Here is a 17,223-nt window from a genome sequence, read left to right as displayed (position 1 = left end):
TTTTCTGATAATTCTTTTCACTGCTCTGTCAGAAATCTTGTGAGGAGCATTTGTTCGCGGCTGGTTTATGGTGAAATTATGTTATTTCCACTTCCGGATTATGGCCCCAACAGTGCTCACTGGACCATTCAGAAATTTACTCCTCCTGTAAACATATGCCATCAGTATGTATGCAACAATAAGGTTGCAAAGGTCTTGAGAGAGCTCTTTGCATTTACCCATCATGAGAATTTTTCTTGTGTGACTCCTTGGTAATGAGACACCTTTTTATAGGCCATCAGCTGGAACTGAACCATCTGATTAATTTGTACAGACAAGGGGCAGGATTGCTTTCTAACTACTGATTAATATCAGCTTGTGTCTTGACTTTCCATGCCTTTTTGTACCTCCCTTTCTTCATGTGTTTAATACTTTTTCCCTGTGTCATTTCACATCATTACACATAACTTAATTTATGGACATCTATGTTTAATTTCTTTGCACGTGTGGATTGAATGGGTTGTTACTAACATCTGGTGAAAATTTCATGTCAATAGCACCTTTAGAAATATATTTACTGTGAAAAATGTTGACGTTCAGTACTTATTTGAGCCACTGTAGCTGTGGGAAGTCTTAACAAGAAAGCACCAGGAAACTAAATACAAGCCCAATGCAGTTACGTCACTCAAAAGCACCATTCTAATTTAATAAATATACATTCATAAGTATAAATCTTTGACATCAGTTTCACTCCAGCAGCACCTACAACCTTACCTTCTGGAGATAGACCTGTTGCCAGTCGATTCCTTTGAAGAACAGATGCTCCTTAACTTCTGAAGCCCTATAGCACGTACCAATAAATAGGAATTAAGCCACATCAGACACCAATACTTTTTTTCTTTAGGTCAGAACACACGCTCACCAAGGGTACACAAGTAAGCCCAGTAAAGAATGATAAATAAGATTATATAAAATCACTTTAAACTTTATATATTAAACTTAGTAAACAGATAGACAGTGTGATGGTTTTGATTATGTAAAATGAGTTAAAAGCAACACACTTACCCCCGACCCTGGCAGCCCAACCTCTTTGCCACATCTCTTTGCAGCAGTCCTTCCAAAAGAGACTTGAGTTCAGATGAAAAGGAGTCTGGCAACTCTACATTCTTATAAGGGAGCATGAGAGTTAGGTAATGCCGTTCATTGTTTATTTTTTATCAATTAAAAAAAAAAAGAAAAAAAAAAGTAAGTGATCAGAAGATAAATGTAATTCAAATCAATATCTAGTGTGACCAGCTTTTGCCTACAAAACATCAATTCTTCTAGGTACACTTGTACAAAGTTTTTGATGGATATCTGCAGGAGAACTAACCACAGATATGTGGATGTAGGCTGCCTCAAATCCTTCTGTCTTTTCATGTAATCCCAGACAGACTTGATGTTGAGATTAGGTCTCTGTGGGGGTCAAATCATCACTTCCACGACTGCTTGTCTTCTCTGTGCTGAAGATAGTTCTTAATGACATTGCCTGTATGTTTGGGGTCATTGTAAACAAATAAATTTGGGGCCAATCAGACTCCTCCCTGTTTTTATTTTTCGGCATTGAGGACACCATTAATCCTGACCAAATCCCCAACTCCATGTGCAGAAATGCAGCCCCAAACTTGTAAGGAACCTCCACCATGCTTCACTGTTGCCTGCAGACATCTCTCATCCCTGTACCACTCTCCAGCTCTTTGGCGAACAACCTGTCTCCTGCTACAGCCAAATATTTCAAATTTTGACTCATCAGTCCAGATTTTCTGCTGCCATTTTTCAGCACATCAGTTCATATGTTTTTCAGCATAGTTGAGTGGTTAAGTCTTGTTTTCATGTCAGAGATATATGGTTTTTGGCTGAAATTAATCCATGAAGACCACTTCTGTCCACACTTCTCCAGACAATAAATGGGTGTACCTGGGTTCCACTTTATTCCGCCAGTTCTATGCTGACAGATGTCATCAGATGTAGAAGCAAAGTAAGCATGATGTGTATTTCATCTGCTGCATTCAGTTTCCTTGGCTGACCATTGCGTTTCTTTGTGCTTCTTCAAAATAGCTTGTACAGCACATCTTGAAACCCCAGTCTGCTCTAAAATCTTTGCCTGGGAGAGGCCTTGCTGATGCAGTATAACTACCTTGTGTCTCTGATCCTACAATTTCCTACAATACACTTTTTTGCAAGTGTGCAAGATGCTGGTTTGAAGCCAAAGGTCAGTCACACCAAATATTAATTGGATTTAGATTTTTATTCTGTTCACTTACTTCACAGCATTTCTTCACACCTGCCTAAATACTTACTGCACAGTACTGTACATAACGTGTGTGTGTGTGTGTATATATATATTATATATACACACACACACACACACACACAGAGCATGCATAAATTATAAAAATAAATATATTAAAATAAATATATATTTGACTTACCATAGTAAGTGTCATTCGGTCAATCTCATGTTTATCTTTGGTCTTGTGTTGCCGGAATGGACTGTGCCTGTGAAAAGCCAAACAATCTGTTATATTACTGAAAGTAAGCCATGCAAATCCAAAGAGGAGAGTCACAGTAGTCAGAGGTACACAGGAACACAGAGAAGCTGAATATTTGCCACATACACCATTACATTTTAAAGTGGCAATGAACAAGTCAACAATTTGACAACCTAGTTTTGTTGTACATGTTTCCAGGTTACTCTGACTCTCTGGTTAGTGTTTAAATGCAAATGCACATACATGTACCCTTCTCAGTAAACAAACATGCCATAGCTCTCCCCATTAGATCACCCACTTCCCTTGCTCCCTCCCTAGTAACTGCTACACAGCTGGTTTTGACAGCAGACCAACCCCCCCACCCCCATCTACCCACTCCCTCTGTCTCCTTTGTGAAGTCTGTGAGCTGACCTCCTGTGTTGAGACCCCTGACATTTAAACTTTACTCCCCACATCAAACAGGTTTGAGAAACAGTCAGTGAAAGGCAGACACAGTGACCCCAACCAAATGAACACTGTATTCATGTTTTGCTGTTATAGAAGGAAAATGCTGGCACTTACCCTCGCAGCAGTTTAAACAGCATGCAGCCAAGTGAAAACCAATCAGCACTGCTATCATATGCTGTCCCTTTTTGCAGAACCTCGGGTGCCATGTAGCCATGGGTCCCCCTAGAAAAGACCCCAAGTATTGGTTTTTATTCTGTGCATTACAATAAATTTACTATTAAACTTTGTGTAAGTTCTGCACCAAAATATTACTGTGGATATTACTGAGATTAAAATGTTAGGCATGTTTTTGAACTTACACTCCTGGGCAAATGCTCCAAAATAAAAAGTACAAATTTAAATTAGCACAATTTAAACAAATAGATAAAGAAGCTTATTATGGGACAGATTTTCCATTTAATTCTGTTAAGTGTTTAAGCCTTATGGGTAAACTTGTGAAGAGCTGATTAGTTTGTGTTTAATGGAATCTAACCATGCCAAAATATAAGCCTGATAGACTTGTTCTCAAGCCACTTTTTGGTGGTCTTTGCAGTCTGACAGGGCCTGTTGTATCTTGTTGAAAAACAACTTATGATTTTTCTTTAGAAAACAGCTTATCAGTTGTGGGAAGCAAGCCTTTCTGCAAAATTCTCCAGTATTCTAAAGCATAAACTAACTTTCACAGTGAAGCAGCTGACCAGTACCAGCAGATGAAAAACTGTATTCTGTCTTTCTGGAAGAAACGTGTTTTAACTTCAAGACATTCCTCAGCTTTTTCTTCTAGACATTCCTCAGCTTTTTCTTCTAGACATTCCTGGATCGAAAACCTGCAATTAATAATCTTCTGGTTTTCGAAGAATTGAATTCTGCTGACAGTATTTGTAGATTGCTTTCCCTGTCTTTTAGAACTGCAAATTTCAGCAGGTGGTCCCTGCACGATGAGGCTTTGGTCCTGTTTTCTTGGCCCACATTAAGGCCCCCATAATATAAATTAATCAGCACTTGAATACAATGAGTGTTGTTGCTGACCATGTGCATCCCATCATAGTCACAATTGACCCATCTTCTAATTGCTACTTCACTCAATCATGTCACAAAGCAAAAGTAGTCTCATTTTGAACATGACAAGTTCAATTTTCCACAGACGATGGATATGAATCCCAGAGAACACCATTGGGATGTGGTAGAATGGGAGATTCTGAGCATGAAATTGCACCTTAAAAATCTGCAGGAAATGCAGGGCACAGGCAGGGCAATATAGACCTGAAGAAGAAGAAATGTTTCGAACATCTTGTGGCATTCATGCCTTTAAATAGTATACTAAATAGTAGGCTAAATATTTCTATAGTACTCATTTACATTTTTAGCTTGCATACTATTTGCTGAAAATGTCACAGGAAATAGCAATGCACTCTATGTATAAGAGGAATAAATAATCCAGTTGTTTCAGAAGTTAAATAAAATAATTTATGAGCACTCACACACTGGCATGGGGTTTCTTCTTTGAGAAATCACAGGCCAAACCCAAGTCAGAGATGCGGACATGGCCATGCTCATCTAGGAGTATGTTGGCAGGCTAAGAAAGGGCGGGGAAAAAAAAAAGAAAAAAAGATGATTCTAGCTCATTATTCTGAAGACACACACGGATACAAACACACATCCCTACCCCTCTTATAATCCTTCTGATGATTCCTAATGCCAATAATTAACGCTATATTACACCAACTGTATCTCAGGAATACAAATGACATAAAATTAAAAAAAAAAAAAAAAAAAAATTATTAAAAAAAAAACAAAAGCTCGTCTTGTGTGTGGACCAGCCAAAAGTCCCCCAAAGTAAAAATGTCGCATATTCTTATTCTTGAGGTAACCCATCTGCATATTATTAAATGATTTGGTTGTTTCATGTGTCTCCCTGATGCAGAATATTTAAAGCCAGATTCATGGAGGAAATCAAGATAATGACACAAAAGCTACAGGATATTTGTACAAATTAACCTGCATGTCCAAACACATTTTAAGTTTTACTGACAAATGAACTTAACAGTTAAATACAGGCAAATACTGCTGCATTGTTCACTAGACCTTCTTTTGTTGTCTGGCATCATTAAGGTATATTTGGGATAATTTAAAAATTCTGTACACAAATTTCCATTTGCTAAGCTTATCTGAAGCCATATCATATATGCAATTAAAGATATTATATTATTGCATACAATATGCTAACAAACGGTTTTAAAAAGACAAAAAAGAAGTATTTATGAAATTTATGAAAAACATTACTGGCAAAATGCTCTCAATCTAACTGTTCAAAGATGGGAGAGACCCATCTTTGCCTACTTGAGAGAAACACCCCATTCACAGCACAGATTGCAGCTGCTCTGGGCCTGCCTGGTTAGTCAGTCTGGGAAGCTATGCAAAGAAAATCTAATATAGGTACCTATAGAGCAGAACAATGGGACTTTGAGTGGCAGCAAAACTGTCTCTTTTGATGTGCATTCCCTTTTGGGCTTTAAAAAAAACAGCAACACAATGAGTGTGAAGTGTACCTATGACTGGTCCAAACTGTACTGAAATCTGCCATTAGTTACTCTAAATGAAATGCACATTTTTGTTTCAGTGTCAGGCGTGGATTAGATTTTTTTTCCTGTGTCATCAGAAGTTGGCGACTTCTGATGATACGACTTCAGAGGGCACAGTGTTTAACATCGGAGTTAGATGAAAGAGAAAAAGATTTTTTCTCCATATGGCATCTTTAATACCACCTTTTGAAGTGTTCTCTATTGGACAAATAGAGGGAGGTCAAGATGTCTGAGGTAAAAATAAAAAATGAATGCTTGAGTAAAGCCACTTGAGGACAGCAATGTATAGAAGCTTTTCCCCTTTACCTTAAGGTCTCGGTAGACAACAAAACGATTGTGCATGTGCTCCAATCCAAGGATAATTTCTGCTGCATAGAAGCGCATTTCCTTCTCACTAAATACTCCATGTTGAGAGAGATGATAGTGGAGATCCCCACCTAAAACATGAATTTATGTTTTCAGAATCCTTTGTTTGGCTTTACAAACAATTACAAAATATTGCTTTAATTATACATCTTGCACTTGTATAAGTTATGCTAGAAATGAAGAATGAAGTCTACTTATAAAACACATTTAAAACAATATTAGTTGGGGTGGGGGGGGGGTGAAAACAAGTAAATAATTTAAATTCAAATAATTTTATCAATTATAATTAATGATTAACTCACTAGTTGTGGACATGTTCCAGAGCAGTTTCAGTAAAAGTTTACATGAATTTATATTTTAATTAATAATTAACTACATTTAAAACATCTAAAACATCCAAAAGTAAGATTTGTTTTGAATTGAGATTAAAGTAATTCTATGAAACCTTAACAGTGTTTACCTCAAAACAAGTTTTCATGCAGTTTTCAGACATTTTACAACAAAGAAATAAGTTAACACCATCAAGAGGAGCAGAGCAAATTATAACAGGAACGAATGCATGGGTAAGAGCTAAGTATTGCTTGTGCAATGTTCCACTGGATGCCTGTAATTAACATCTCTATTAGCGTAATCCTATTGGGAATTAGTATCCTGAGAAGCAGGGTAGTGCCTAGCATGATACAGCGCATGAAGAAATAGAAGCTCTCACCATTCATCAAGTCCAGGATAAAACACAGCTTATCAGGGGTATGGAAAGCATACGTCATACACACGATAAATGGACAGTCCTGGATTGAGAGAGGGGGGAAGGGAGAGGAGAGTTAAAAGGCAGCAGGAATAAAATTAGCAGAACGTACTATTGCACGTGGGAGAAAAGTAGCCCTATTTCACAAGATTGCAAGTAAGCATGCCAACCCACCCCTGTGCTGACCAAAGACAGCATGATTCTCTCATTGAGTGCCAGGGTCTCACCCTGCTTCATCTTAATCCGCTTCTTATCCAAACACTTCATGGCATACCTGGAGGACACCCGTGCAATTTCCAATTCATTTTTTGTTAAAATTCAATTAATGTAGTATTCTTAAAATAAAAAAAAAAATAATAAAAAAAGCTTAATTCCATTTACTCACATTTTTCCTGTGTCTGCCTTCCTGCAGCCATACACCTCTCCAAACCCACCTCTTCCAATGATCCGATGAACACTAAAATCATTCATTGTTAACTACATGGAAACACAGAAGACGTTACAAATTACTACCGAACTCAAACACTAAATATCAGTTAACATTCACCTATTATGCAGTAATTTTTGGCATAAGGCAAAAAGATTACAGACAAAATGCTAATGTCTCCTTACTCATAACTGAAAGGCTGCATGTTCAACTGCATACAATCTCAAACAAACAGCAGAAAACTTACATGGATATTTAGCTCTACATTCTTCCACTGGCAGAAACGAGTAAACTTGTCACTATATGAAAGAGAAACAGGTTTCATTTTTAAAAAACAAAGATAAAGCAACAGGAAAAACAAGGCTGTGGTGATGAAAAACAACCATTCAAAATCACACCTTTCTATGAACTTCTGAAAGATCTTTCCTCGCAGGCTGTCACAGATTTCAACAATGTATGGCTAGACAAGAAAAACAAAATTGTGAAATTATAATGACTACACATAGTGAATACATTTACCTTACCATTAAGCATTTAATACTTAAATTATTGTAGACAATAAAAAAATTAATGAATTACTGCAGCTATGATTACAAAAACCTGCTATGCAGTTTCAATTTGGCTAGTGTGCCAAAAAGCTTTCTTTTTTAATGTCAGCATTTTACTGATTTATGTCAGTAAAGGTATTTAATTTTTTTTAATTAATGTGCCATATGATGTAGGCAAAATCATACTGGCAAAATCATGTTCTTCTTAATGTCGCTCACCTGAAAGAGGGATGGGGGCACCTGTTTCTTAGCCAGGTGAGACTGGACATGATCAACTGCTTTCTTAGAAAAAGGCTACAAGACACAGGAATACAGAGACACAGTACTACATGGGTATATGCAAGACGCTGGCCAAAGCTCATGCAGAAGACATGTCTTTAGAGCATTAAGCAACAGACATAACTCTCGCTTTTCCAAAAATGACAACAGTGCAATCTAATATAAGCACTCCAACCCTACGGTGTTCTTTTACAAACTATATGGCCGGGTGAAAGTTATATGAGAATGGAACCACAAAAAGGATATTTCAATGGTTTCTTTCATTCACCCTGTTCTGAAATGTCCTAAAAAACCAAGAGAACCATTATCTGATGTGTTGTATTTTTGACAGTCGTGCTGTGGTCTTACATGTGAGCATGACAGGAGCTCCTTCATAATGTAGCCATCATATATCTGCCGACTGCGACTTAGTCTCTCCTCCTCAGAGTCCAATTTCTCATATTCTTTAATCTGAGTAGACAATCAAACAAATAAATACACAAACAAACAAACAAAGGGGTGTGGAAATCAAAACTAGGCAATGAGCAACTATAAAGAGGACTACTCATGAACACTTGTTTAAACACTTGGTTTTTTTTTCAGCACCCCTGTGGTGTGGATGCTAACATCTATACTCTGATTATCATGCAAACAAAGCTTTTGTATAAAGAATGACGTTGTCCCTTCAGTTGCTCCCTGCTTGGAGTCACCACAGCGGATCATCTGGTCTACATATTTGATTTGGCACAGGTTTTACGCTGGATGCCATTCCTGACACAACCCTCCCATTTTATCTGTGCTTGGGACACAGTTCTGGTGTGACTCCTCTTCAATGACTGTGAGAAGTTGCTGGATATTGGCAGGAACTGGAACACGCTGTCGTATACGAGCATCCCAAACATGCTCGATGTTGGTCGTGGATGAATGGCACAACATACATGCTGTCTGCCATCTGTCCTGTACAGTGAAAACCGGGATTCATCTGTGAAGAGAACACCTCTCGAAAGTGCCAGACGCCATTGAATGTGAGCATTTGCCCACTCAAGTTTGGTTACGACAACGAACTGCAGTCAGGTTGAGACCCCGATGAGGACGACGAGTGTGCAGATGAGCTACCCTGAGACGGTTTCTGACAGTTTGTGCAGAAATTCTTTGGTTATGCAAACCGATTGTTGCAGCAGCTGTCCGGGTGGCTGGTCTCAGACGATCTTGGGGGTGAAGATGCTGGATGTGGAGGTCCTGGGCTGTTGTGGTTACACGTAGTCTGTGGTTGTAAGGCCGGTTGGATGTACTGCCAAATTCTCTGAAACGCCTTTGGAGATGGCTTATGGTAGAGAAATGAACATTCAATTCATGGGCAACAGCTCTGGTGGACATTCCTGCAGTCATCATGCCAATTGCACACTCCCTCAAAACTTGCAACACCTGTGGCATTGTGCTGTGTGATAAAACTGCACATTTTAGAGTGGCCTTTTATTGTGGCCAGCCTAAGGCACACCTGTGCAATAATCATGCTGTCTACTCAGCATCTTGATATGCCACACCTGTGAGGTGGATGAATTATCTCGGCAAAGGAGAAGTGCTCACTAACACAGATTTAGACAGATTTGTGAACAATATTTGAGTGAAATAGGCCTTTTGTGTACATAGATCTTTGTGTACATAGAAAAAGTCTTAGATCTTTGAGTTCAGCTCATGAAAAATGGGGGCAAAAACAAGTGTTGCGTTTATAATTTTCTTCAGTGTATATAAAGCAAAACAAAGCAGTTGTTTTTCCTATGGAAAGAACCAATTGTCTAGCTGTGGTGTGCACAAATACATACACACCACAAATGCACTTTCACACCTTAAAAAGGTTTTATTTCAGATTTTCTGAACACAGTAGTATGATGTAATAGCTATACTGGATTGATTTCATGCATCACCTCTGGAAGTAGACAGCATCAAATCTGTGGGAGAGGTTGCATTTGTCCTTAATGCCCTCCTTGTCTTGCAAGTAACTAAAGTCAGTCGGTCAGTCAGTCAAGTCTGACTGTTGTTGTTTATCTTGGCTAGGCAGAAGAGCATGTGAGCAAGGAGGAAGATACTGTGTACACTGCTTGGCAAAGAAGAACAAGAAGACTATTTTTTGTGTCTTGTGATGTGCCACTTTGCATGATTGTAGACAGCCTGTGCTTCACAGAGTGGCATGATTTTTATCAACATCCAGTATACTGATGGAATGAAATAGGAGACCAGTGTCCATTAGGTGAATTTTTAAAAATGTATTTCTTAAAGTAGAAGACTTATAATGTTACTGTGTGTTTACCACTGAACCGAAGACCTGCAACAAACAGCAAAACAGACTTGAGAGGAAACTTCTAAGCATAGCTTTAGTTTGGAGTCTGGAGGGTTTTTTTTTTTTCTTCAAATGGACAACATGGTGCATGTGTCACCTGGTTTTGTCCGGCAGAGGCAGTGTGATGCTCTGGGCAATGTGCTGCTGGAAAAGCTTGGTTCTTGGCACTCGTGGTGCCTACCTAAACATTTTTGCAGAACCAGTACACCCCACTGCAACTGTATTATCTAATGATACTGTTCTGCCAAGCTGCAAAAACTCTTCAAGAATGTTTTGAGGAACAAGACAAGAATCAAGGTGCTAACTGGAACATCTCCAAATCCCCCAGATCTCAAACTTATCAAGCATCTGTGGGTTGTCCAATCCATGGAGACCTAACCTCACAAATTAAAAAAAAAAAAAAAAAAAAAAAACCGCAGCACACCGACAAATGTCTTGTTGAGTCCATGCCTTAACACGTGAGATCTGTTTTGGTGACACAAGGGGAGCCTGCACAATATTAAGCAGGTTTTAATGTATGGCTGACCAGTGTAGAGTTATTATAATGTATCTATAACAATACATGTCCTTCATTTAAGTGAGTTGTAATTGCAGTACAATGCTTAAAAATGATGGTAATGGGTCTTAGTACAAACAGGTGGAAGTTAAATGAGTTTTGCCCTCTGAACAAAGGAATTAAAGAAAGAAATAAAATATTTATCTTACCTCTTCATAGAACTTTAGCTGGGGAACAGCCTCGTCAATTTCATTCATACAGTAATCCTTAAATAGCAGAAACCCTGAAAATAGACGGACATAAAACACAACATTTACATAAGCCTGGAAAGTTGTATTAATGTGAACAAAAAAGATAATGTGACGTGTATTGCAAGTTGACAAACAAGCACATTTAAAGTATTTACCATAAAGGTCAGCAAACAATGAAACAAATAAAAAATTAGATCACAGACTGACAGAAATGAGAGCTGATCATTGTGAGGATTACAACATCCTCGTCTAAACAATATTATTTGTTAAAAAATAACACCTTTATCAGCTAGCAAGTGAAATCTCCAATGTGCCTTGGAAGCCTAAATGTCCAGATGGTAGCTAACATGAGAATGAATTTTAATTAACTAGTTAAATGCACCATTAGAGACCAACGTAAACATAAGATTATTAGTTCCTAATGCAGCACTTTGTGCAAGGGTTTGGCAATATTTGGATCTATATATCTTTTCTGATACATCAGTGGCAATACAATATCTTTATCAAACATTATTTAACTGCAAATTCTGATTGGAAGCAGTGGAATCAATTCTTTAAAATTGCATTTGTTTGCATTTAATTATGTGTCATAACTTCTTTTAATCTGCCTTCTTTTACATCAGAATACACTGTACCATCAAAATATCTCCAAGTATGGTGGTAATTTTTTTCACCCACCCTTAGTTTGTGACAAAAAAAAAAAACATCTGCAAGATTTTGGGCAACATTTTAGCTGGGAAATGTGCTTTTTTTTTTTTTAAATCACATAGCAAGTGAAACATTTTTATTTCAACATATTTAATCATATGTTGAGGAGAGTTATATTAATGCATGGTACATATTTTAGCTGTTTGCATCTCTGCATGCTCATTAAGCTTTAAAAAAAAAAAAAAAAAAAAAAAAAAAAAAAAGAAAGAAAAGAAAAGAGGAAAAAAAGTGAAGTATAAATGAAATAGTAAAAAACCTTTTATCTTCAGCCAGACTGTGCCTCAGTCGACATGTAACTCACACTATAGTTACAGCATCATGAAGTGTTAAACCACTATGAGGCATTTACAACAATATTCATGAAGAGGATAAGTAGAAAGGGTAAACCATTTTAAATTAAAGCATGATGATCTGCACCACAGATTAGTCATTGTTGTGAAAGAATTACCCTTAATCATAAGAAAGACGCCATTCAACTAATTGGGCAAATCCACCATCAAATGGTTACCTTGACTTTCGCTTTTGCAGTTCCCTTCCTCAGCACCCTGACTGCTGTACTTTAACAACACTACAAGGCCAGCTGCTGAGTGTTTACTCTCGAGCGTAACATTTGCAGAACTTGCAAGCTATTAAAGAACCAGTCACATAATAGTGATGTGGTTTGGTGTTTGTGGGAAGTGAGGGGTGGGTGGGTGTTTTGTAGCAGTAAAGAGAAATCAAAACAGCTAGCAAAGATCAGTCTTATTGTTCCCATAGCAACAATAATAGGTCCCATGCAGGAGCAAGAGAAAGGGAAAACGCAGCAGCTAAAATATGGCAGCAAATATCTTAGCCAAAATGATCCATTTCACAGTATGTTTGGGGGGGGGGTACAAAAGAGAAGTTCAGAGAAGTATGTATTATTGAGTGATTGCTTTGAATTTTTTTTTTTTTTTTAGCAAATTCACAAAAAATAAGGGCTTCAAAAGGGGCAGAGCTTAGAGCTTCCATAGAAGAGATTATGCAATTCTGGAAACTAACACTAAATCACTAGTCCAATCACTGGGACAGAATAATTATGAGGCCTGCTGTACAATACACTGTCTGGCCTTAAATGGTTAACTTAATTAACTTGCATTGATGATTATTTACCTTTTCATAATCACCAGGAACATGATGGTACACAAATTTAATGCATAACAGTAATTTTTCCTTCCAGCACCACACAGAAAATAATGATGCTAGCTGCGCAAAAATCTGTCTCTATAATATAAAGCTATCATTTGATGGGCTAATTAATGAATTTGTAATTTGCCCACCCCTATCTATATGTTGAAATAAATAATGATGCAATCGACTAGAAGTCACAACTCGTAATTCACTCTGATCATTCCCAAGTTCCTCTGATTTCAGAAAGTGATGCCAAATCAGCATGGCTGTTCACAGTATCAGAAGTAAACACACACCTATTATCTTGAAATATGTATGCTTTATAAACAAGTATCTGCTTGTGTTTATATACAAAATATCACTCTTTTGAGGAGAAAAATATACATTGCTCAAATTGATATAGATATATAAATTTAATATACATGTATACATATGCAGGTTTTAAGGGGACAAGTTTATTTCTGACATTAAACTACCCAGGCAACCTGAGTATGTGCTGCATTACTGTGGAATTACCTTGCAGGGGATAAAACCAAACAATCTTACCCTGGAGGTAAACAACGGCATATTTAAGCACAAACTCATACTAAGCTCATACTATTTTCATTCAGTGAAAAATAATTTTAATATTTAACCATGAACAAGCTTCTAGGCTACACAAAAACCTATTGGCAGAAGAAGGAAGAATTTTAAGGTCAAATCAAATTACACACCTCTTCCATGCCTTACATCTGGAAGGTATGGCAAAAGAAAGCCATTTCATTTAAATAATTACAAACTTTAGTGACTGTTGTTCACTGGATGCAACTGGAACAAGTATGCCTAATTTGTATGATGGAAAATTAGGATCCATCATACAAATTAGTCATACCCGAGCTGGCACATGAAGTATGTGTACAAACTTCCCAGGAAAACCTCTGACAGGATTGTCAGGGCAACTGATGGTAGCACAGACACCTTCGGATTTTTTTTTTCCTTATCAACATTTAAACAGGGAAAGTTGAACATACTTGGACTTCATCTGTGCAAATACTAAAATCACTTGTTTTGTTGTTCAAACCTCCAGATTTAATTGAGTAGAAGCAACAACAGTTTTAACACAACAAAACAGTTTGCACACCTTTGCCTCTGAAAACTCTACCCCATGTACATGGTTTTAAAGCAACTTCTGAATTGCACTTACTGTAGGTCCTGAGTTACACTTGCACAATTTTAGGAATAAAACCCTTACTGTGTGTGTAATTCAGCTCTAAAGCTACAGGGCAATATTTTAAGAGACAAGATGTCCTCCAGGGTTGCTGCATTAAAAAATGAATCAGTTTGAGTATCATCAGACCAGAATCCAGCAAGCGTTTATGGTCGAGTATCTTAACACAGGCTTTTAATTTTAAACATACCCACAAAGCTTAGTAAAGCTAGAAGGGAGGGGGAAGGAAAAGGAAAGGGAAAAAAGTCTCCCATATCTTCTATGCTCCCATCTTTCCCTTCTGTGTTATCTCTTTGAAACTCATCTCCTCTGAGGCCAAGGCCTATCCATGCTCAACTCTTGACTCTTCCGGGCAAGTACTGTACACAGAGCTAGTTGTTTACAGTGAGGATCATATTTCAGGGACAGACTGAGTGTAAGCGGAAGCAGCTCATACAGAATGGTGCCATTCACCTCCCTGAATTCTGAAATAATTAACAATAAATAATAATTAAGCTTTTTAGATTAAATAATAATTTAAACATACTTACGGAGTCTCTTGCTATTAGTTCTTATGCTAGCTGGACATTTAACATGTGTTGTCTTTCAGAGACCACTACTCTTGTTAGAAGCTACTGTGTGTGTGTGCGTGTGAGAGAGAGAGCATGTTTACGTCATGTGTTAGTCATGTGCTATGCTAGCCATCTTGGACTAAATGGAACAATAAACTGTTAAAGCATTAGTACCAGAGATTTTCATTAATTTTTCTTGTTTAGCAATTTAATTGCTCATACCAACAACCAAACAGCAAAATTCACACAAAGTCAGGACAAAGTAAAAGTATGCTACCAGAACCAAAGATTTCACATTTTGCACTTTTCCATTTCAGTTTCATCTGCAATGTCTCACCTGGAACTTTGAGACACTTTAGTAAAAGAATGTACTTATGTATAAATCAAGTAACTGTATTTATTAATTCAAATTTTGTGTAGAACAATGTGTGGTCATCCTCCCTGATGGGTGCTGATTTAGGAGAGCTGGCTGGATGGTGAGAATTGGCCGGTCATCGAAATGGTGATTGTGTGCATTTGTTTTCGCCTTTTTGAAATTTTAGCATTCCTGCTACAGCAGCACTATAAATCACTGTTCTAGTGGACTGGACTTCCTACACACAAGCTGCTCAACATATTTAAGGTACATAAGGCTACTTTGCAGAGCAAATTTAAAATAAATGAAAGTTACAACATGTGTAAATCATGTTTTCACAACTGAGAAAAGTGTGTGGACAAAACCATAGTAACTCGTTGTAGTTAAAATAATGAACAGACTGTTCAGTAAAGTTATGGTTAAAATTAACTGCAGTTAAAGCATGCATTTTATAAATAAATAATAATAATATAAAGCTATATAGACAGTACTGTGCAAATGTTTTAGGCAAGTGTTAAGAAATGCTGTGAAGTATGAATGCTTTCAAAAATATATATATGAATTGTTTATATTTTTATGAATTTACAAAATACTAAGTAAGAAAACAGAAAAACAATCTAAATCAAATTAATATTTTGTGTGACTAAGCTTTGGCTTCAAACCAGCATCTTGCACGCTTTGTACACTTACACAAAATCAGGGATTTTGTAGGATCAGAGTCAAGTGCATGATTAAACAACTATACCAAGCAGGTGCTAATGACCATCAGTTTCATATGTAGGTTGAAAAATAGTCATTAAATGAAACAAACAGCTATGCAGAAGCTTAAATCTGTGTGAAGAACAGCCAAACACTGCTACTAAGGTGAGGTTGTGGAATACAGTCACAGTTTCTTCACTATAGAAAGACTGAGCACAGTAACAAGACACAAGGTAGTTATACTGCATCAGCAAGGCCTCTCCCAGGCAAAGATTTTAGAGCAGACTGGGGTTTCAAGATGTGCTGTACAAGCTATTTTGAAGAAGCACAAAGAAACGCAACGGTCAGCCAAGGAAACTGAATGCAGCAGATCTCTGACATGAAAACAAGACTAAACCACACTCAACTATGCCGAAAAACATATGAACTGATGTGCTGAAAAATGGCAGCAGAAGATCTGGACTGATGAGTCAAAATTTGAAATATTTGGCTGTAGCAGGAGACAGAGCTGGAGAGTGGTACAGCGATGAGTGTCTGCAGGCAACAGTGAAGCATGGTGGAGGTTCCTTGCAAGTTTGGGGCTGCATTTCTGCACATGGAGTTGGGGATTTGGTCAGGATTAATGGTGTCCTCAATGCCGAAAAATACAATACATGTATTCTACAATGAATACAGGCAATGTCATTAAGAACTACCTTCAGCATAGAGAAGAACAAGCAGTCATGGAAGTGATGATTTGACCCCCACAGAGACCTAATCTCAACGTCAAGTCTGTCTGGGATTACATGAAAAGACAGAAGGATTTGAGGCAGCCTACATCCACATATCTGTGGTTAGTTCTCCTGCAGTTATCCATCAAAAACTTCGTGCAAGTGTACCTAGAAGAATTGATGTTTTGTAGGCAAAAGCTGGTCACACTAGATATTGATTTGAATTACATTTATCTTCTGATCATTTCTTACTACATTTTGTTAACTGATAAAAAATAAACTATTAGCACTTCTATTTCTGAAAGCATTTTTACTTTACAGCATTTTTTCCCACCTGCCTAAAACCTTTTTGCCAAGTACTCTGTGTGTGTGTGTGGATCAGGCCTCCATGGGTCAGACTTTTGTCCAGCACATCCCACAGATGCTAAGTCAACACCTCAAACTCAGTGTGGTGATCATCAAAAAATTTTTGCTTTGTAGTACACAGCCATCAGGGAATACCATTTCCTTGAAAGGGTGTACATGGTCTGCAACAATGCTGAGGTAGGTGGTACCTGTCAAAAGTAATATCCACATGGATGGCAGGACCCAAGGTTTCCCAGCAGAACATTACCCAAAGCATGACACTGCCTCTGCCGGCTTCCCATAGTGCATCCTGGTGCCATGTGTTCCCCAGGTAAGTGACGCATACACACCGTTCCATCCACATGATTCATCAGACCATGCTACTTTCTTCCATCGATCCTTGGTCCAGTTCTGATGCTCATGTGCTCAGTGTTGATTTCGGCGGTGCACTGGGATCAGCATGAGTACCCTGACTGGTCTGCAGTTATGTAG

At 37.8% G+C, this 17,223-nt stretch overlaps 1 protein-coding gene across 1 annotated transcript in view; it reads right to left on the bottom strand.

Annotated features, from left to right (window-relative positions):
* The window catches only part of grk3 (G protein-coupled receptor kinase 3), a 70,678-nt gene that overhangs the window by 14,628 nt on the left and 38,827 nt on the right, over positions 1–17,223 (bottom strand). The window contains exons 3-16 of the mRNA XM_058412267.1: positions 10,966–11,039; positions 8,292–8,393; positions 7,884–7,958; positions 7,515–7,576; positions 7,364–7,415; positions 7,075–7,166; positions 6,864–6,963; positions 6,654–6,732; positions 5,885–6,015; positions 4,478–4,572; positions 3,072–3,179; positions 2,451–2,517; positions 1,045–1,145; positions 754–820 (exon numbers count right to left, since the gene is read on the bottom strand). Coding sequence (XP_058268250.1) covers positions 754–820; positions 1,045–1,145; positions 2,451–2,517; positions 3,072–3,179; positions 4,478–4,572; positions 5,885–6,015; positions 6,654–6,732; positions 6,864–6,963; positions 7,075–7,166; positions 7,364–7,415; positions 7,515–7,576; positions 7,884–7,958; positions 8,292–8,393; positions 10,966–11,039 — 1,205 coding nt within the window. The remainder of the gene's footprint in view (positions 1–753; positions 821–1,044; positions 1,146–2,450; positions 2,518–3,071; positions 3,180–4,477; positions 4,573–5,884; positions 6,016–6,653; positions 6,733–6,863; positions 6,964–7,074; positions 7,167–7,363; positions 7,416–7,514; positions 7,577–7,883; positions 7,959–8,291; positions 8,394–10,965; positions 11,040–17,223) is intronic.

The sequence above is a fragment of the Hemibagrus wyckioides genome, linkage group LG16, assembly GCF_019097595.1.
Source record: "Hemibagrus wyckioides isolate EC202008001 linkage group LG16, SWU_Hwy_1.0, whole genome shotgun sequence".
Taxonomy (NCBI): Eukaryota; Metazoa; Chordata; class Actinopteri; order Siluriformes; family Bagridae; genus Hemibagrus; species Hemibagrus wyckioides.
The sequence above is the reverse complement of the archived record's forward strand: the minus strand, read 5'-3'. Positions and strand labels throughout refer to the sequence as shown.